At 32.1% G+C, this 21,603-nt stretch overlaps 3 protein-coding genes across 4 annotated transcripts; 1 reads left to right on the forward strand and 2 right to left on the reverse strand.

Moving 5' to 3' along the window:
* Window positions 1–1,309: 1,309 nt before the first annotated feature.
* LOC114423718 (thioredoxin-like protein Clot) lies at window positions 1,310–2,841 on the forward strand. Its single transcript, XM_028390577.1, has 2 exons — window positions 1,310–1,523; window positions 2,317–2,841. Exons 1-2 carry the CDS (start codon window positions 1,379–1,381, stop codon window positions 2,568–2,570), a joined length of 399 nt encoding a protein of 132 aa, XP_028246378.1. The 5' UTR covers window positions 1,310–1,378; the 3' UTR covers window positions 2,571–2,841.
* A 482-nt stretch (window positions 2,842–3,323) lies between these two features.
* On the reverse strand, window positions 3,324–10,440 carry LOC114422995 (sister chromatid cohesion 1 protein 3). The gene is made up of 14 exons (XM_028389577.1): window positions 10,088–10,440; window positions 9,671–9,932; window positions 9,221–9,267; window positions 8,660–8,709; window positions 8,480–8,547; window positions 7,962–8,398; window positions 7,762–7,873; window positions 7,501–7,637; window positions 6,840–7,411; window positions 6,074–6,113; window positions 5,874–5,922; window positions 5,032–5,167; window positions 4,392–4,539; window positions 3,324–3,540 (listed from the first exon to the last, which is right to left on the reverse strand). The coding sequence occupies exons 1-13, from the start codon at window positions 10,209–10,211 to the stop codon at window positions 4,456–4,458; spliced, it is 2,118 nt and encodes a 705-aa protein (XP_028245378.1). The 5' UTR covers window positions 10,212–10,440; the 3' UTR covers window positions 3,324–3,540; window positions 4,392–4,455.
* Window positions 10,441–13,519: 3,079 nt separating this feature from the next.
* Window positions 13,520–21,594, reverse strand: LOC114421985 (30S ribosomal protein 2, chloroplastic-like). 2 transcript variants are annotated; one of them, XM_028388141.1, is made up of 4 exons: window positions 21,238–21,594; window positions 15,692–15,793; window positions 15,278–15,577; window positions 13,520–13,888 (listed from the first exon to the last, which is right to left on the reverse strand). In XM_028388141.1, the coding sequence occupies exons 1-4, from the start codon at window positions 21,535–21,537 to the stop codon at window positions 13,850–13,852; spliced, it is 741 nt and encodes a 246-aa protein (XP_028243942.1). In that variant the 5' UTR covers window positions 21,538–21,594; the 3' UTR covers window positions 13,520–13,849. The 2 variants fall into 2 exon arrangements, with proteins under 2 accessions (XP_028243942.1, XP_028243943.1); XM_028388142.1 differs by lacking the exon at window positions 21,238–21,594 and adding an exon at window positions 17,396–17,773.
* Window positions 21,595–21,603: the final 9 nt, after the last annotated feature.

Here is a 21,603-nt window from a genome sequence, read left to right on the forward strand (position 1 = left end):
AATATTTCGTCTCCTAAAGTTGAATATTTAATGAGTATTAATGTTGAATTCTAGAAAAAAAAATACGGAATTAAATTATCTTTTCTTTTAAGAGTAAATAAGCACTACTAATATTTTGTCTCAAAAAAACAAAAGGATAGTTATTGAGCATTAATGCAGAAAAGGACAATTAATATTTTAAAAATAACGAGTAAAGTTAGCGTGTTATACACAAGATAACAGTTTTTTAATATTAAATTTAATTATTTAATTGAATCATATGTTTATGAAAAAAAATATTTAAATATTAGAGTTTAATGTCTATATATAGAAGATATAAAATAATCTTACATTGTCCTTTAGTCACACATCATCCTTTAAATTAATATAATATAATAATTATTTTAAAAATTAACAAATTTAATGATAAAATATGATTAAATAACTATGTATAACTTTTATACTAATAATATATAATAATTTTTCTCTAAATAAATATTAGTAAATAAAAGTGATTAAAATTTAATTATGCATATAAGGGATGAGAAATTTACAACATTAAACTATGAAAGAAATATTATTCTATTGATATAAGCCATAAATTATTGAAATGATGATAAGAAATTTATAACATCTTGAAATTCACAAAAATAATATAACAACAGTAAATTCAAATTTGTGTTAAATATTAAAACTTCTTTATAAATCTCATAAATAAATATTTTTGTACACTCTTTATCTTTATTGTTAACTATCAAAATATTTAATCCCTTTTTAAATATAACTCTTATACACTGATCATGAAAAAAAAAACTTATTATAGACAAAAATATACGAGATAGATTCACCTTAACTTTTATTAATAATAATAACAAATGAAACAACTATTTGGAAAATAATAATTTAATGTTGAAAAGTAAAATTACAAAAGTTATTGGAAAAATAAAAACCAATACTACAAAAAGGATTAAATTAAATCACATGTTTCACCAACCAATTGTGTCTCAAAGTCTTGTCTTTCCAATAAAATTACTTAGAAATATGAAATTAAATTATCTTATGTCTGATTTTTAATTGATGTAACATGTTTTATTGGATGAAAAGGAGATGAGACCCATTTAGCGGAAGGAAATTATTCAACTTATTAATTAAACTCCATTAACTTATCCAAAAAAAAAAAAGCATCGGCCATTAAATGATTTAATTAATCAATTATATTAACTATGCAATAATCTTATACATTAAAGCAAAACGTAAAACTGACCCGTTTTACGGTCACAACGTAATGAACGTATAGTTATTTTATTATAAATAAACATAACGTAAGGGGGCGTGGTCTGTCATATACACTCCAGAAAACGTATCATTCTTTCATTTCTTTGTTTGCAGAGAAGAAAAAATGACGTTGAAGGTGTTAGATGCCACAGTGTCGAGCTTTGATGGAGTGTTTGAGAAGTTCCGATCAGAGGCTCCAAAAAATAAGGCCAATCTCATCCTCTTCTTGGCTGACAAAGATCCTTCTACCTCTCTCAGCTGGTGCCCTGGTCTCTTTCTTCTTTCTCTTTTTCATAAACTGCTCTTTACTATGTTCTTGTTTTGTTTCCTCTTTTTGCTCTTACCCACATGAAACTCTCTCTCTCTCTCTCTCTCTCTCTGCGTTCACACAGTTAGCCAATGAGAATCATTAGATAAATAAAAAGACGACTCGGATTTTATCTTGACAAATGAAATGGAACTTAAAACATGTTTTGAAATTGAGCCTTTTTCATCTTCATGTAACTGTTCTGATTTAATAGCTATGGGTTTGTGAATTTGGTTTTTGCTCTCTCATATAATTAGCATGTGCATGGAGAATTTGACTTCATATTTTTCTTCTCCTAGAAGTGTTTATGGATAAACTTACCCAACCAGAGTCTGTATTAGTTAACTTGTGGGAAAAAGAGCTTCTCATTGATTGATGTTCTGTGGAATGTGGATGTTTTAATTTATTTATTTCATTCTGTGGTGGTGAATATAAATTACCAATAAAAGTATTATAGTAAGTATAAAAAGATAAAGTATTATATTAGACAACAAAAAAAGGTTATATTGGCATTGATCATAAGAGGATCTACCTGAATTAGTAGTTGAGCAAAGTGCATGAGTTGTTTGAAACTTCTTAGTACCTGTGTTTGATTCTGGATCAAAAAAGATTGATATTGATTACTTCTTTTTTGTCAAATTGTTGGAATTTGGTGATAGTTTGAGAGGCATGATTAGACAGACTAGTTTACCAGAATCCACCAATATAACTAGTTTTCTCCTCTCTTTTTTTAATATTTTCCTTTTCCTTCCTAGATTGTGTGAGAGCTGAACCTGTGATCTACAAGAAGCTAGAGGCTTCATCTGATGAGATTTCACTTTTGAGGGCTTATGTTGGAGATAGACCAACATGGAGGAACCCCCAACATCCATGGAGGGTGCAACCTAGGTTCAAGCTCACTGGGGTGCCAACCTTGATCCGTTGGGAGAATGACACAGTCAAAGCTCGCTTGGAGGATCATGAAGCTCACATTGAAAACAAAATTGAAGCTCTTGTTGCTGACAAGTAGAAAATGATTCCCATTGCAGTGTCTTGGATAGTTGTTATCTCAAATATAGTTCAAACAATGTTTGCTGTACTCTTATCAGCAATTTATCCCTATCATACTTTTAAATTTGCTGCTAAAGCATTAATATTAATAAATGATGAGTACCAATGGTGACAAGGTAAGTCTAAAAATCAATGGTGTGTATACAACCTAAGTAAGCGTGAATTTTGCACCAGTTACCTATTTGGTGTTTCTGCAGACTGAAAAATAGTCCATTGAAAATTTTGATTCAGAATTTATTGTACCTTCATAGTTCCTACTGCCTAGTTGAGAGCTAAAACCATATTTAAAGGCTTTTTAAAAATCAAGTAAGCTGCTGCATTTTACTGTGCAGTCACTCCTTTCATTGCCAGAGTCATCAGAGAAAGTTGTCATTGGCAGCAAAAAAATTAAATTCAAACACCATTGATTATTGACGATGCTTGTGCCATGTTGAACATGGAGGGCTGTTACATTATACCAAAACTATTCACAGTTTTGAGTTGCATGGAATTCCTTCAAGGCAATGGAACATCATCTTTATCTCCCAAATTTTTGCATATTTTTTATTTTGTACGACCCTACTAGAGTGTCTAACGTATCCATGCCTGATTGTACCATTATTTTTGTTACATACCTTTAAATTCATAATTAACACAAATTGTACTTCTAAGTTCTAAGTATAAAAAATAAAAAAATAAAAAACTCATTTTTGTAAAATGCCTGAAAACATAGTAATCAAATTTAATCATAAATTATGTTCTTTTCAAACTATATATGGATTAAATAAATAAAAAATAGTCAATCATTACATTACAGTTTAATATAAATTAAACAGGATGCAAATATACATGCAAAACAGTGACAAAAATATCTCTTCAAGCTGGTCATATTTGCCTTGTGTCTGCTAAACACACCCCAACTGCATTTCCGTTCTAGAGAAGAAATCCATCTGCAAATCAAAGAGAAATTGAGAGAACTACCTTTTAACATGTGGATCAGCAAACAAAGACATTTCAAACGAATAAAAGAAACATATTTTGGGTTGTTCAGTAAGGGTATCCTCTAAGCAAATATTTTATTGGAATTTATAAGTCACCCCTAATATTTACACGAATCTTATAGTGGCTATGTTGCATGGATACAATATCAAATGAAAAACTCTTTATTGTGAAAAATAAGAACTATAAATACAAACCATTAAATCATATTCTCATTTCTCACAATAATGAGTTATCACTTGATACACCCTATATATGTGTGTAAGTAATATAAATTTCATAATAATTTCTTAATAGAATAAAATATATGTAAATTGTGAAAATGGAAGAAATTAACAAACTTACATCACATATCTAACAAGTAGGATGAAAATGGATATGATATAGCGAGCAAATATGGGAAGCTGAGAACAAGGGGGAAATCCCTAAACTTTAACCAAAAAACTCACTTTTTTGGGGGAAGGGGGAATCTAACTAATACCAAGACATACTTAGTCTCAGTTAGAGTTAGAGCCATACCCAAGCATGCCCTTTTAAAACAATTTTCATGAGTACATGGACTGATCTAATGTTTACACCTGTACCATGATACCTTGCAATGAAGAATGCATGCTTCAGCGGTACTTGTATTCAGATAGCTTTGCCAAAGAACCAATTCACTTTTATGCTATCAATAAAGAAAATTTGTCATAGGTGTCTTAAATATTTATCACGATATCGTTAAAATTAATCACAACCACAACCATAATTGTTTGCCACTCAATTAGTTTCTATAAAATTCTCAAGAGTACGGAACTCTTACCTATATACATAAGGACCTGCAAACGATTACAAGGAACTCAATGAAAATATCAACTTTGACCATTTCAAAGCATAGGGACCAACTTCAAGCTGACATCACCATAAGGTTCTTCTTGTTGTACATCAAGAAGTCCATTAGTCTTCAAAACCTGTAATTCAACTTCCACATCAGTCCCAAAAGATAAAATTTACATGTCACAATAAAAGAAAAGTTGGGGGAGGGGAACTATAACTGTTCACAAGGATGCTTGCTTTTGAATAAAGCATTATTTGTAGGACCTAAATTCAAGTATGGCATAAAACATGCCTTATTTTTACAATCAAAATGACTACACATTTTTCTAGCAAATATTAGCAGAACCAAATCTGTAGGCAGGGTTTAAAGCTATAATTATGTTGATCACAAAAAACATAATCATCCAAAATTAATAGGAAGACACATATAATTATATAAATATAGGAATTCTATATAGTGAGAAAGCAACTTTTATACAATAGAGAGGAATAAAACTTAATACAACTATATTAAAGGTTAATTAAAGTAACATTAAAAACATACACACAAACAACAAATATTCAGATTCTTTGGACATAATCGAGGGTCTTTTACACAGATGAAAATGTTTCAGAACTCAACCCACCAATACTTCAAAGAACATACGAGCGGCAATATTTTTAGTTTTCCCTTTCAAGATCTTGTTTAAGCTGAGATCTCCAGCAGGTTCCTCCAAAATTGGGGAGATTGAAGAAAGTCTTTCAAAATATTGAGCTGCATGCCTGGAATAACAATACTGGCAATGTTCAGACACTATAGAACTACAAAGAAGAAGCAGAAAGTACTATGAAGAAACAAAAGACATAAAAAACTTATGCATGGTGTGAATTAACACATTCTATCTTCTGGGAAAACATACAACATAAAGAAAATGGTTTCAATTGCTATGATTTATTTAAGGATTTCCTCACCTATCACCACATCATTCCTCTAGTTATATACATTTACCAAAAAATAATTACCACACTGTTTTCAAACTTAGTTTTGTTTGTTATCTGAAATTAATTCCACTCTAAATGAATAATCTTTTCAGGCCCAAGGAAGAGGGAAGAAAGTCAGGTAACAGTTTGGAGTAGAGTACCTGGCAAATTCATAATGTGCATGTTCCTAGGCTATATGTGTAAAAAAAAACTATTAAAATGATAGGATCATTTCACAAAATGGTACTTGAACAGAGTATCCTAAAAGCAAATTTTATTAGGGAATTACTATTAAGTCTAATTTCATTAACTTCAATTGTTGATAAGAAACAATTAAGATCCATAATAGTTGTTAAAATCAAGGGATGAGGGAATAGGGATAACTGCAGAGTGTTGATCGCTGTCTATTTAGCAAAATATCATCTGCCTCAGAAAAATGTAGTTTACAAAATATGAACAACTTGAACAAAAGCATGCACATTCTGTTAGTAGAGGAATGAATAAGTACTTGGTCCTTTCAGACAATGTCTTGTTACTTCCACTTGTACCTTGTGAACCTGCAAAAATTACTTGTGTTATATACAATAAATCTGATGTAAAAATAGATACTGGCCATCTAGTATCATATAATACAAGCAATGCCACAATAAATAAGTAAAACATTTCACAGGAAAATCAAACTGAAGATGGCATTGAGAGAGAACCTACTGGCTGGTGTGGTGCTGTCCAATTTCAGAAACCAAAACTCCTACAAAAACAAGTTTGACAAGCTATCAGATGCATTCAACAATGCAACCATTTTAAGAGCATTAAAGGTAGGATAACTAGCAGCAAATTTTCTTCTCCCCATTCCCCAACAAGAATGGAAACCACAGATGGTAAAAATATAGATAGAGAGAGAGAGAGAGAGAGAGAGAGAGATCGAATAACTAAAATAGTTACTCCCCATCCTCACCATTCATTTTCTTGAAATTTAACGGTTAAAGATTTGTTAGTTGTTAGAACCATTAGATTTCAAGAAAATGAAGTGTGAAGATGAGGAAAAACTCTTTGAGTTACTCTTTGGAGTAAGTTCATTCCTATATATATTGCAAATAGAAATGCCAAAAGCAAAACCATATAAGTCATGTGCAGAGTAGAATATACAAGGTTGTAAGCTATTGCTACTAGTTTGAAGAATATGATCCGAAGAGAACTTGTCACAGAAGTATTTCAATTAAAATGAGCATTAAGTCCTAAAAACTTTAAAACTGATTATTGAAGCACTTGACTATCAGAAAGACTCAACATCATGGTGCATACATATACAACAATATCTATCATAAGGGAGTTAAAAGTTAGAGTTACATTTATCCTCCTCACATTCCTTCTACCAAAAAAGTAATCAGAATAGACACATTGTACTGAAAGGAAATGGGATGTGATTAATCGAGAGACTATATGAAAGCATTCATAACAAAACCTAAAAGCTTACATCTGTTTTATCAGAACTCATCAAGTCATGAGTATCTGAATCTGGTGTTTGCATTGCCTCCAATCCATGAACTCCAGGTGACACTGCATAATCTAGTGTATGCATTCTCTCAGATGCAATATTTGTATTCAAAGAAGCAATGGATATGTTATGAGATGAAGGCATATTGAAGCAATCTCTTCTATTAGGGCTCGTATAATCATCTTCATGTGGTGCTTGGGCGGTGGCAGGGGGGGTGACAGCAACATTTCGATTGTGTTCAACTTGCATATCAGTAACAGGAGAAGTAGCAGTTATTGCCTCTTCAGAGGTTTGGTCAGTAGCAGCTATTGGCTCTTCATGGGGATGGTCAGTAGCAGCTATTGGCTCTTCAGGGGGTTGGTTAGTAGCAGCTATTGGCTCTTCAGGGGGTTCATTAGTAGCAGCTAATGATTCTTCAGGGGGTTCGTTAGTTGGAGAAAGAGTTTCTTCACCCATCCTAACATCTGCATGATCTTCCTCAAAGATGACCAAATGAGATCTTGAACGTACATATTCACTTTTGGATATGTCCAAAAGATCCTTGCCAATCCCTGAACACAGCCATAAGTTTTCAAATCACATGTTGAAAAGAGTTACATGGTACAAAAATCTACAAAATAAAATATAGAGATCAGCCTACCAGTTAACAAGGGCTGGTCAAAAATGTGTTCTTTTCTTCGAATATTGTTCAATTTCCAGGTACCCAAACTAGATGAAGGAACATCCCTTCTTTTCCGCAGTATATCACGAGTGTTATTAAGTGCACTCCTCATGAATCTAAAAAGTCACATCTACATATGAGTAACAAGCATAGAAAGAACAAGAGGAACTTATAACTATACAGGTAAGAACAATAAGTTGCATGAGGAGAAAGCATTCAACAAAAATCTTAAATTACTACCCATTTGTTAACACTATGGGTTCATCAAAGAATTGTTTTCTTTTTCTTCCTCTCCGTTGTGGCTGCTGTATGGGTGGACTTTCACGGACCACAAAATCGGGAACATTAATCTCTGAAACAGTGTAAGGAAGACAAAAGTAAAGTTTTGTATCTAGGATCTATATACTATGCAAGAGACATAGACAGGCAAATGTATTAACCATCATGAGCTTGTGCATCTGAGGCACCTCCTTGAGAGGTAGGTGGAGTTAGTGGATTCATAGGAGATGGCACAGACATCCTAAAATTCAAATCACGCATCATTCCAGGAACATGATCCTTTTCATTCGTAGTTTGGTCAAGACCTCCGTTTGGTTCAGCAACATCATTATCCTCACGATTTGTAAATACCTGAGGGTTTTCTACATTATCATCATTGTTGGCATCCCGACCAACCTCAACTTGGGTTCCCTGTGAAGGACTGTGAACACTGGGACACAATCCACCAGAATGCTGAAATACTTGAATATTGTCATTGTTGGCAGTGCGACGAAGAAGCTCAAATGGCTCGGGTTGGATTGCCTGTGAAGGACTGTGAACACTTGGACCATGATCTTCAGCACCCACCGCATTGCTCAATGGAGATTGGGGAATAATGCTGTGTGAACAAACACATGTTATCCAATTGGTTCATAAGCCCAAAAAAAGAAAGAAAAAAATAAATGCAAGGCAAGCTTACTCCTCCATTGGTACAGTCCCCCCAGAATCAGGCAGCACTTCTGTACGCGAAGAATCCATTATTATATCCTAAGTGCAAAAATCGGTACAGTAAATGAAACAAATTTACAAATCCAGAACAACACTATTCAAAAGAATGACAGGAGTTACACATAGTTAATATCAAGGAATAAGGCTGCACCTCATCAAAAGATACAGCTACATACTCATCCATTGTGACAGGAATTAGATCTGCACATTGAGAAGTGTTAAAAAATTCTACACTTTCATGTGCTCACAAAAACTTTTCAAAAGGCATGCAACAAGTGCATAATTAAATTAGTCCCTGAAAGATACAGTGTATCATAAGAGTCTCTGAAAAAATAGAAACAACACCACTCAAGGTCCCCCCAAATGTGCATTTCTTTGATCAAATGAGTCCCCACATCAGTAGCCTTCCATTCATCAACAAAACACACATACAGGAACTAACTCAAGGACTAGAAGCATATTTAGTCAGTGAAGCATCATTTTGGCCCTAAAAGATTTGGCATTAATCACAATAGAGCCCGAAAGACAAATTATTGTCTTCATAAAAAAATCTATAAATTTTCCATAGACTAAATTGATCAACTTTTTCATCTTTCAGATTCCGAAACGGCAATTTCCATCTTTCTAGGACTAACCATAACTTAAAACCTCCAGGGACTAACTTAAGTAATTATTCTAACCAACACAAATACAAATTATCCAATCATATAACCTGTCAGCGTGATGTCTTCTGGATTCCTCATGTGAAGATCCTCAGCCCTGAAACACACCACAATCATCCATCCACACTTGTAATACAAATTACACACTACAAAATCAAAATAAAGAAGGCTTAATTGCACATTTAACCACCCAACATTCATTATTCTGCGAATTTTACCAACTAAGTTTTCATTTTTTGTGCATTTTACCAACCTTGACGTGTCGCTAAAAAAAGTCACCAATTTGTGCAAAACATCGTTTTGTTACCACCATCGTGATAAATTTTCAAAAATTGAAAACTTGAATGGTAAAATTCGGGAAAAAACAAACTTGGGTGGTAAAATGCACGAAAATTGAAAAATCGAGTGGTAAAATTCACGGGAAAAAAAACTTAGGTGATAAAACTCGTGAAATGATGAAAATTGGGTGATAAGATGTGCAACCAAGCCAATAAAGATACCTGATGTACTCTATTTGGTCGTCTATGTTTTGCGCATCGAGGTCGAACGTTCCGGGGAGAGTCACCGATTGAAACGGTGCCGGCCTGGCCTCCTCCGGCTGGGCGAACTGAAGCGTGGCGAACGCCTTGTGGAGACCGGTGAGTGCATCCTTGCAGTCCTGGTGAAGGTATTCCACTTTCTTGGAGTATATCCTCACGACGCCGAGGAGAAGGTGCCCCGACATTCGCAGCGCGATGGGGACACCGGGGTCCATGATTCGCACTGTAGTGAAACGACACAAGGAAGCAAGATTTTGTAATTGAGAACAAACAAAAACGGTATTTGAAACCACGAAAACTAACAAATTAACAACTAGCATTGGCCTTTTCGGAAAATGAAGAAAAACAGTGTTTGAAACGGCGTGGAGTTTTACTTACGGACGGTGGAGGGGATGTCGGTGGCGGTGTAGTGCGATTTCTTGAGGCGGTGTTGGAGGTGAGCGGCGATCCACACGGTGGAGAGTGGGCCCTTTCGCGCCAAAAAGGTTTGAGAATAAAACATGTTCTTCTTCTTCTTCGAGTTCGCTGAGGTTTTTTGATGGGACGAGGACGAGGACGAGGATGAGAATTAGGATTTCGGAGGGGACGAGGATGAGGGGTTGAGGCTTGTTTGGTTAGGGTTAATGAGATTGGAGGGATACATTGGGTTTGGGTGTGTTAAAAAACATTTGGCGCGGGAAACTATGAATTGCGAGAGTGAAGAGGCGCGATGTCGGAAAGCTTTGTGTTGGATTTTCAGATTTCGTGTTTTGTTCAAAGGGCCTCACTTCATCCTGATATTTACCGTAACTGCCATTGGGTTTTTTAAGATTGAAACTTGCAAGTGAACTGCCATTAATATTTGTGGCTTCCAGGCGTCCAGCCAAGTTTTTCAAAGATTTGATTTTTTTTTATTTGTGATAAAATTAATATTTTATTGAATATTGCCTTCTCCTGCCTCAAATGTATTTTTGGATATTAACGGATCTATTTTAATTAGTTGAACAAAACATGTACATGTTATAAACTCATTAGTACCGTATTTAATTCTTATGAATAAAAAATAAATAAATCATTAAATTTGGTTGAAATTTATACTTAAATTATTGTTTTAATTTGTGTATTTTATAAAATAAGTTTTTAAATGATTGGGATGTAACATGTTAATTGAAACCATATTATTTTAAATAGTTTTATTTGATTCTTTATATTTTTAAATGATTTCATTTTGGTACTTTAAGTTTTTTTCATTTCAAAAATAAAAAATTTATCCTCCAATGAGAACTTTTTAAATATGTATCAAAAGTAACATTTAATCTCAAATTTAAATCATCAATTAGAACTTTTTAAATATGTATCAAAATTAACATTTAACCTCAAATTTAAATCTTCCTCCTTGATTGAAAACTTTTTAAGAATTATTCTTAAATGAAAGCATTTCTAGGGATTATAACATGAACTAAACCTTGGTTGCACATCAAATGAAGGTTTGTCTAGGTGAATTTCCAGGATGTTGATAACTTAATTCAGCATTAAACCTTCACATTATAGAATATTGTTTGATGGCATTGCTTTCTACATCCTGAAGTGCAATTTTTCTAGCCCGATCTGCCTGTGACCGAGTAATACAAATACAAAAATTCATTTAAATGTCATTAACAATTTCGGGCATTGACATCCTTGAACTTGTTCTAAATTTGTTCTTGATAACTTTGGCAATCCATTTTGATCCAGCATTTTTGTTCTCAAATACTCTTCCACATTTATGTTAAGGCACCAGAGTAATCATCTTGTAAGTTTTCTTTTCTTTAACCTGACTAACATATACAAAGAATGGACATCCCTTTTACTTACAACACATCCTTACCTTGATTGAATCATTCTTACAACATTTCACTTGTCTACCATTCAATACAAAGTGTTCCAATATGGCTTCTCTTCTTGAATAGATGAAGGTTCATGCCAAGTTTGAACTTGTACTCTTTACACATGTCATCCTTTTTAAAAATGAGAGGTGCAACTTTTATAGTTAAGGGAGCATCTTTTGTAGTTATATGAGACCGGTCATTATCACTTAGATCACTTTCACTCAACAACTCTTCACTTAAGTAATCCTCATCAATTTCATGCACCTCGACATTGATTTCGGCATCAATATTCTGAAATTCATAATCGAGATAATCTGAAAAATGCTTATTGCGACGCGCATTTTCCTCCATTGCATGTACACTGGCACCCACTTCATTAGACTCGCATTCACACTAGGTAGCCCGTGATTCATACCATGTTCAGAATTTGGCTCACTTCTACCTATATAATCATCCTCATCAACATTACAAGCAACTTCATCTTCAACAGTTTCAACAGCTTCTTCGTTACAATGTCTTGTAACCTCCTCATTCACACCCTGACAATGCCCATCTTCTTCAAAGCATATCTCATGAATATAATCTGGTTTGAGAATGTGTTCAACATAAATACCCACTTCACATTTTTTTTAACTGCATAAGTGACCAACTCCATTGCATCATTGTCATCCAAAAATGGTTTCAGGTTGCCTTTAAATCTAGCATGCTATGTTTTTCACCATAATTTCACTAACCTATCATAAACTTCACCCTTCAACAATCCCACGACATCAAAGAAGCACCATTCATTTATGTCTTGACCATGATATGTTACGGCTTCACGATCATCATAAATTGAGGATGTCTCATAGTTAAATTTCCCTTTACGATGGAGTGCAACAGTGCATGTTCCTTCAACCATGTTAAATAACCAAGCAAATGAAGAATTAGGGTCTCAAATAAAATCATGTATCTTGACATAACCACTTCAGAAAGGAATACAAAAACAACAATTCAAAAACCCCAATTCCAATACAAACCCAAATTTAGAAATTGCATAGCACACTTTCAAAAATCCAATTTAGCAAATAAAATCCTCATACCATAAGGCACAAACCCAATTTAGAAATTAACAACCACAACCCCAAATTAGCAACCATAAATTAATTAACATGCTAACACACATACATCAACGTTGTCCAAATATGTCACGAGAAGGATGACTTATGAAACGTCGTTGAACCTCAAAAACGAAATATTCTGCTCATACCTTCTACCACACAACACAAACACCATTTGATTCTCACCCAAAGTCGTCCAAACACACTGAAACATTGTTTAGGCCCCCACAAATGTCATTCAAACCAACCAACTACACCGTTCGCATAGCGAGACAAGCCTAACACTATTTGTTACTTTTGGGAAAACTCAAGAATCCAATTTAGGGTTCTATCTATAATAATACAATTTTAAAAAAAATCTACCTCCACTTAAAACGCATGGCAATAACTAACTAAGTTTTTGTCTGGCACATCACCAACATACTTAACGTCATTTTACCAAAAGGAACAAAAAACACAATTTAAAAATTTTAGGAACTAAAAAAAAAATTTTTAAATTTCAGAGACTAAAAAAACACACATCCTAAATTCAAGAACTAAAATAGTAATAAGAAAAAAAAGAGTTTTGAATTCCCATTAAACAAAGTGTCCACATTAAATGTCTATTTGAAACTTTACAAGAGTATAATAAATTTAAAATCATATTATGTTCGACTAAAATTGAATATTGAGAATATAGAAAGTTAAGAACAAAAGTCACCTTCCATATTCTATTACTGGAATTGTTAAAAAAAACATGTGAATTATTAATATGGTAGGTTGATATTATCTAAAAAAGGACAAGACTTGGTTAAAATTGGTGAAGGCGTGCTGGATGCAATGACAAACATTTGCATAACGACTCCAAGATTTGCACGTGCATATTCATTGTAACTGAAATTCAGGAAGAAAAAAAATGGAATTGAATACATGCATATATCAACAAGAGTTGCAACACTGAAGCAGAGTAGAAAGGTGCAACAACATGATCATGAAGAAAAAGTGAGGTCTCAATATCCTGGACTAAAGGAGCAATGCCTGCAACAGAAGCATGAAGCACTATTTTTTCGTAGAACCTTATCAACTGAAAATGATTAGGTTTATGCTATACAAGAGACAAGGAAATTTGCTAGTGGTTTCAGCCTCACACAAAGTATACATTGTTCCGGCTAGATGACACGTGGTCAAACATGCTCTCCAACATTGCTAATTCTCTATGCCTTGTTTACACGGATTGTTTGGCCTTCTAACAACTGCAGTCAACAGGTCATCAGACAAATAATAAATCACTTACAGCATAACATTTAGAACTAAACTAATTATTCGTTAAAAGTTGCATATTTTCTGTCTACAAAATTCAGCCCTATTAAAAGGCACAACATGCAAAAGCATCACCAAAAAGGGAGATAGATGAGATGAGATCAGCTATTACATCATTTGGCGATATGGATGTGCACTTCTATGTTTTTGTCTTTATGAGGAAACTAGATAATGGAAATTAAGCAGACCATTTTTTTGTAACTATTATAATTAGGGCTTTTGACTTTTCAATGGAACCCTCACAATATGGGACTAATCCTTTCTCGGGGACTTAGTCACTTGTTCCTTGCCTCTCCCCAATGATATATTTTGCAGGAATCAAACTCAGGTCTTTCTTGACAAACTCAGTGTGTGTTATCAATTAAACTACACCCATTGGATAATTGAGCAAACTATTGTGGTTGTGTCAACAAACATTAATTCCATTCATTACTTATATTTAAAAAAAGTTGATGCATATTGACAGTCACGTTGGGATAAACTTAAGATATGTAATGGACTAAAATATGAAATTAAGTTAGATGCACTCAGTAGATTGTATGCAATATTGCAATATCTATACATTGCTGACCGCAAACTACCCTAGCAAGTATATAAAACCTGCACCACTATTATCCGTGAGCATGATTAGGAAAAGGATGGTAAGAACTAGTTCAGATTATAGAAAAGAGAACAAAATTGGAATGGAAGAAAGAAATTTTTGCCGAACTAGATTCTTTCTTCAATCAAAGTTCACTGGAACTCAAATACAAAGAAGATGAACCAGCAGAATGCAATAGGTCTCTCTTGCCCAGGAATATCAAGAGTATGTTTAGGATTTAAATTTTAGAAGGAAAAGGAAGGACAGATTTTGTATTTTTAAATTAAGAGATATATATTTGTAAAAATAAAGAATAGACCAGGACATTAAATTTCATGCTAATCTATCATTTTTTCTTTTATTATATAAAGTTATCAAAATAAACAATATATTTAATAAAACAACTACCTTCCCTTCCATTTCTCTCCAAAGACCCATTTCCAAACATAGCTTTCTGAATACACTCAATCTGTTTACATCTTACTCCCTATCCCTTTTTTATATCAGTCAATACTAGTGATTAACAGAATTGGTTGCAACTGCCAGATTCTTAACTAATGCATCCCAAGATGGGCACAAGTAGCCTAATGTTCTCCATATCCTTTCTTCTGATGTATGCTTTTCTAATTGGGGATCTAACATGGAAATTCATCCTCTAGGTGTTATATTTAAGGTATCATGTATTTGGGGTATATTTGGATGCCTCGGTTTGCAAATAAACAAGAGAAGTAAACAAACTTACAGAATTGTTGAAAGATGAGATTGCAGCTTCTACATCCTCTTCTGACGAAAAAGTAACAAACCCATATCCACTGGATTTTGAGGTACCAGGGACCCGTGAAACCTTGGCACTAAGAACTTTTCCCTTCTCAGAAAAAAAGTTTTTAAGAGTATCAGTTGTTACTGTTTTGGCCAGATTTCCCACATACACCTTGTGGGGACTGTCAATAAATTCAGATTCCTCAGCTTGGAGTAAAGGCAAATCTGGTGTTGATAAAGGTTTTTCCGTTACGTTTACTTTGACCTCACGTCCTCCAATTTCCTGTCATAGAAAACAGTAAGTTCACAAGTTCTAACAGAGATCTAAAGTCTAAACTGCTGAATGAACATCAGTGATCTTTCTAGGGGTTCCTGTAAATTCTGCAATGAAACTTACAGTGCCGTTAAGTTTCTCAATCACAGCAGTTGCATCCTCAACAGTTTTCATCGTAACAAATGCAAAGCGGCGGCTCCTTCCAGAGTATTTATCATACATAACCTATGAATCATGCATAAAGAAATGTTAATAGTATCCTTGACTAATACTACTTTGTGTGGTACACAGACAAAGGATTCCCATACATTACGATAACCATACAAATCAAGTTATTACAGAAGGATGTAGTCAATGCACTTTTCAGTATACTATTTAGTCAGTTCATGTTTATTCATACAAATCTATAATCATTCCATTGAGCAGTTTAGCATAAAAAAGAAATAAGCTTAAGTGAGGTTTCAACATTTTAATTCAAAGTCAGTTACTAGTACTACTTACAAGTTACAACACCTCTTTTTACTTGAAGTTATTCTTGAAAAATTAATGGCCTTATACATGATTATATGAATTAATGCTTATGTAATCAAAATGCTTCTATCTTCATATTAATGCGACAATTAATGAGAGAAAACAGGACATGCACATGTTGGCTACATTTATATTTCTTCCTTATGTAACTTGCATTACAAAACAAAGGGATAATCAACAGTAAACTTAAAATGGCCAAGAAGCTTGTATTTTCTACTGAAGCATGGTTGTTGGCAAACATACAGCACATATACATCTCAATGTTAAATTAGAATCAACTTGAAATTTGAAAAGCTCCCGCTTTTACATTTATTTAAATAAGCAAACACCCCGGTTTCCTCAACATTTTCTTAAAGGTTACCAGGACCAAAATCGGATGTAGAGAGGAAAAATTAAAAAACTTTGACAAGAATCAGTGCCATGTTTGGTATCATCTTTTAGAAAGACAAGTTTTTTTTTATCTTTCAAAAAACTTTTATTTAGATTTTTCCAAAGAACTTTTAAATTAAGAGAGTTGTATATTATTTATAAAAATAAACAAAAAAATTAGAAGTTAAGTTTATAATTTTATATTAATCTATCACTTTCTTCAACTGCTACTGCACACTCTAATTTCAGTTTCCTTTTCAAAAGCATGCTACTTTATAAAATACTTGCGCTTATTTTCATCATCTTAACGGGAGGAAACACACAGATAGACAGGGACAATGTCTTTCCACTAGTCCTTATTAAGAGAGAAATTCGTTCTCCCCTCCCTTGACTTCCAAAACCCAACTCTCAAACTCACCCTTAGACTTTACATCAGAGAATCGAATCCATATGCACAAGCTTCTTGAAAGATTCTATAAGTTGATTCATATCCCTTAGCCAAACACATCATTCCCTCAAATTCCAAACAATACTAACAAAACACCCCATTTTCAAATTCATTTAATAAGCAGAAACCCAACTGCACTTCTTGAATAATCTTTTTTGTGACTACCATAATTAGGGCATTTCGCTCTACGATATCCATGAGTTTAAGTATTTTGGACCGACTATGGAACTAATGCTCAGTTCGAGACTTTAACACACTTAAATTTCCTCTTCTCGCCGCCGCCCAAAGATGTGTTTAAAATTTAATAAAATTTTAACTATTTCTAATAGTTATGTGAGAATCGAACCCTGGTCCTCCCCACAAGCCACACTCATTGGATTCTCAAATAAAATTCAATCCAACACAGGAAAAACTTTGCAACAGAAAATTACAAATACAACAAGTTAAAAAGGAACGAAAGGGCGAGAATATGAAAATACCTCAGCTTTCTCAACAGCACCATGTTCTTGAACAATCTTGGCAAGCTCGTCGTTGGTGACGGTGCGGGGAATGTTGCCAACGTAGAGCCTCCTCGCGGACGCCTCGGTCGCGGTGGCCGCCTGTTCCGCCACCGCGGCAAAGGGTGGTCTCCCGAAACCGTGTCGTGTGGTGAGAAGAAGGGGTCGCAAGTGGGTCGTGGAGAGTCTCATGGGAAAGAGAACGTGAGTGGAAGAACTTGATGGGGTTGTGAGGGAAAGAAAATTTGATGTAAGGAGGAAAGAAGAATGAAGAGAAGCCATTGTTGTGTGATGTGTGAGAGTGACGAGGATGTTACGAGGTCTTGAGAACAGAGTCGGAGGTTTATCTAAACTAATTCCGGACTTATCAGTAACTTGTAAAATTATATGTATAATTGTATGTATTTAATTTTGAATGTAAAAATTATTAAATGAAAATTAAAATTAATATGATTAAAATATATAATATATGATATAAAATAATACTGTTTATTTAGTTTTGATATTTATGATTATTCATGTTTTAAAATTTTATAAATAATAAAATATATTTAATTTTATTAAAATTATTGGTGTTAGATATGTTGTTAATATAATATTTATAAAAATATTAAATTATGAAGTAAAAATCTATTAACATATTGAAATGCATTCATAATAAATAAAATTAAAGAATAATTATAAGACTAATTTAAAATATTAGTTTGACAATGTCACATGATAAATGATTTAATAAAAAAAATAAACTGAGAACAAATCAAAGTATATTTGTAGAATTTAGAAAAAAAATTAAACTAAAAAAAAAAATATTTAATTTTATGTTTATATATAATTATTTAAGAAAAAGATATAAATGATGAATAAGATAAGCATGAAAATAAAATACTATGATATTGAATATTATTATTCTTTATTCATATCATCGTCTTTATCACATCCCTGCAACAACGATAATCAAATAATATTATAATTATAAATGTGTAGAACATATTTAATGATAACTAAAACTAATATGATTGAAATATATACTATACTTGATAAAATAACATTATTTATTTAGCTCTAATGATATCAATCGTTATTCATGTTTTAAAATTTTATAAACAATGAAGAACAAATTTAGTTTTACTGAGGCTATTGTTGTTAAATATTTTGTTAGTATATTATTTATATAAGACTAAAATATGAAGTAAAAATCTAAAACTATTAACATATTGAGATGCATCCATGGTAAATATATTAAAAAATAATTGATTGACTAATTTGGAGCATCAGTTTGAGAATGTCATGTGATAAATGATTTAATAAAAACATGAGAACAAATAAAAAATTATAAAAATTTAAAAACAAAATTAAACCCAAAAAAATAAAAAAAAGTATTTAATCTTATGTTTATATATAATTATTTTTTTGAAAATGTATAAATAATGGTTAAAACAAGCATATTATATATTATTCCTTATTTTTATTTTCTAACATCGTCTTCGTCACATTACTATACATATTTACATTTTTTTTTTTGAGATTTTGGATGAGTTTTGAGATACCATTTTGAAAAACTTCCTTGAAATGAATATATGATAATTGATATATATATATATATATATATATATAATGGTATAGAACAAATATCAAAATGACATTATTTTCATATAAAAAAATATATTTATATTTCTATTTTTTTAAAACAGTGTTTATTAATCAAACTTATGTGTTAAAGAGTTTATAACAAATAACAAATAACACACATTATTTAACTCATCAATTTAAATTTCTTGATGTTGAATTTAAATATAGTCAATAATATAAAATTTTAAATAATTTTTCTATTATTAATAGATGTTAAAATAATTTAATAATATTGAATTTAATATTATACTTAAATTTCATCTTTTTTTAATTAAACCACCTGTAATAATTATATATTATTTATTTAAAAAATTACTAAATTAATCTTATTTTCACCTACTTTTGTTTTTTTTTATCATAAATGTCATATTCCTATTCGCATACATTTATTTTATTTTTTGTCGAATCGCATATAATCACTCTGTTAAGTAGGTCTATATATCACAACGAATATCATATATTATTTATGTTTTTTATTTTACCTTTTTTGTGCAGTTATTCATTATAAAATTTATTTAAGAAATGAAATTAAAGAAAAAATTTAATTAAGTTAATTTATTTGATCAAAAATATATTGAATAAGATAATATATTTTTAATCTATTTAAATATGAATTTTATTTCAAATTATAGTTTCTTTGATACACAACTACACATTATTTAATAAATTTTTAATATATCAAGTTATAAATTTGATAAAAAAATAATACATTTTAATTTAAATATTTTGATCAAATTAAACTTAAATTATTTTTTCCATAGCTAATATCAACTTTACTACTTAGATTTTAAACAGTAGAATTTTTATTTGCAAAATTATAATAACAATACTTTTATAATAAAAGTTTTATGTAATAATTCACTAAAATTTATGATTAATTTGAATGGTTTACATACCGATCACAAAATGAGAAAGAGATGATGGATTATGTCCCGTCGGTGCAATTTATGAAGCCGTCATAACATGACCAATTTTTATACTTTTTATGTTTTTCATGTTCATGTAAGAAATTTATTTGTATACTAATAATTTTATTTTGCTTAAATTTAACAAAAACAAATTATTACTATTGTTTTTTTTACCTTTTTTTATCATCCAATGCTTGCAGATTTTTAAACATAAAATAGATGAAAAGACCTGTTCAATCAAAATTCTTTCGAGATTGAAAGTGTGACGAGATGTTTCAAATTGAATTTTTTTTTTCCTAGAACGATGAAGCTATAATTCTTATGATAATCTTCTCTTCCATTTTAACTCCACGTTTGTATGTGTTTTTTTTATTAATAACAAATAAAATAATCTGATTATTACTATTATAAAAAATAAAAGAAAAAATATATATTTTTTTGTTATTTCTCAGTGTGTGCAAGGAAGAGTTTTTTTTTTGTGTCCTGTACTTTTTTTTAGATTCTAGATTTTTTCAATCACCTAATTTTCTTTATCTCTATAAACTAAATGATGATTAGGGAGAAAAGTTTCTCACATCAAAACTTACGTTATATTTAAATTATTTTTTCCACAGTTCATATCAGCCTTACTAACTAGATGTCTAAATAGCAGATTTTTTATTTGTAAAATTACACTAACAACACTTATATAATAAAAGTTTTACGTAATAAAATTTAATTTTTATTATCTATTATGTGAAGGTTCAGATGAGTTTGAAAAGTCTTAACATAATTGAAAATGTAATCCCGACTCTCAGTTCAAACCCACCTAACGTTCTTGCAGTTCATACAAAATTTCATTCATTTGAAACACTACTGGAAATGTTTATATCAGAGTAGTTGCCCTTATGCTTCCTCTTTCGATGTCTGCTACCTTCTTTCAGAGCATTGACATCCACTTCCATAGTCAGGTTCAATCAAAGCCTAATAAAAATAAAAAACCTCTTTTAAGAGTTGTACTTAAGCAAAATGATACAAATCATTTAAATCCAAGGAAGGTAAGTTATGTTCGAGACTTTAACACACTTAAATTTCCTCTTCTTGCCGCCGCCCAAAGATGTGTTTAAAATTTAATAAAATTTTAACTATTTCTAATAGTTACGTGAGAATGGAGCCCAGCTCCTCCCCACAAGCCACATTCATTGGATTCTCCAATAAAATTCAATCCAACACAGGAATAACTTCAAAATAGAAAATTACAAATACAACAAGTTAAAAAGGAACGAAAGGATGAGAATATGAAAATACCTCAGCTTTCTCAACAACACCATGTTCTTGAACAATCTTGGCAAGCTCGTTGTTGGTGACGGTGCGGGGAATGTTGCCAGCGTAGAGCCTCCTCACGGCCGCCTCGGTCGCGGTGGCCGCCTGTTCCGCCACCGCGGCAAAGGGTGATCTCCCGAAACCGTGTCGTGTGGTGAGAAGAAGGGGTCGCAAGTGGGTCGTGGAGAGTCTCATGGGAAAGAGAATGTGAGTGGGAAAACTTGATGGGGTTGTGAGGGAAAGAAAATTTGATGTAAGGAGGAAAGAAGAGTGAAGAGAAGCCATTGTTGTGTGATGTGAGAGTGACGAGGATGTTACGAAGGAACAATGAAAATTGAGGTTTTGATTTTG

Source organism: Glycine soja, chromosome 8 (assembly GCF_004193775.1).
Source record: "Glycine soja cultivar W05 chromosome 8, ASM419377v2, whole genome shotgun sequence".
Taxonomy (NCBI): domain Eukaryota; kingdom Viridiplantae; phylum Streptophyta; class Magnoliopsida; order Fabales; family Fabaceae; genus Glycine; species Glycine soja.

What these genes read in the sequence shown, in the direction of transcription:
- LOC114423718 (XM_028390577.1), top strand. Translation starts at nt 1,379, where the DNA reads ATGACGTTGAAGGTGTTAGATGCCACAGTGTCGAGCTTTGATGGAGTG. An exon ending in CTCTCTCAGCTGGTGCCCTG is followed by an intron (nt 1,524 to 2,316) that starts GTCTCTTTCTTC and finishes TTTCCTTCCTAG; the next exon opens with ATTGTGTGAGAGCTGAACCT.
- LOC114422995 (XM_028389577.1), bottom strand. Translation starts at nt 10,211, where the DNA reads ATGTTTTATTCTCAAACCTTTTTGGCGCGAAAGGGCCCACTCTCCACC. An exon ending in AGATGCACAAGCTCATGATG is followed by an intron (nt 7,874 to 7,961) that starts GTTAATACATTT and finishes ACACTGTTTCAG; the next exon opens with AGATTAATGTTCCCGATTTT. An exon ending in TGAGTTCTGATAAAACAGAT is followed by an intron (nt 6,114 to 6,839) that starts GTAAGCTTTTAG and finishes TTGTTTTTGTAG; the next exon opens with GAGTTTTGGTTTCTGAAATT.
- LOC114421985 (XM_028388141.1), bottom strand. Translation starts at nt 21,537, where the DNA reads ATGGCTTCTCTTCACTCTTCTTTCCTCCTTACATCAAATTTTCTTTCC. An exon ending in GTGTTGTTGAGAAAGCTGAG is followed by an intron (nt 15,794 to 21,237) that starts GTATTTTCATAT and finishes CATGATTCATAG; the next exon opens with GTTATGTATGATAAATACTC. An exon ending in TTGAGAAACTTAACGGCACT is followed by an intron (nt 15,578 to 15,691) that starts GTAAGTTTCATT and finishes TTTCTATGACAG; the next exon opens with GAAATTGGAGGACGTGAGGT.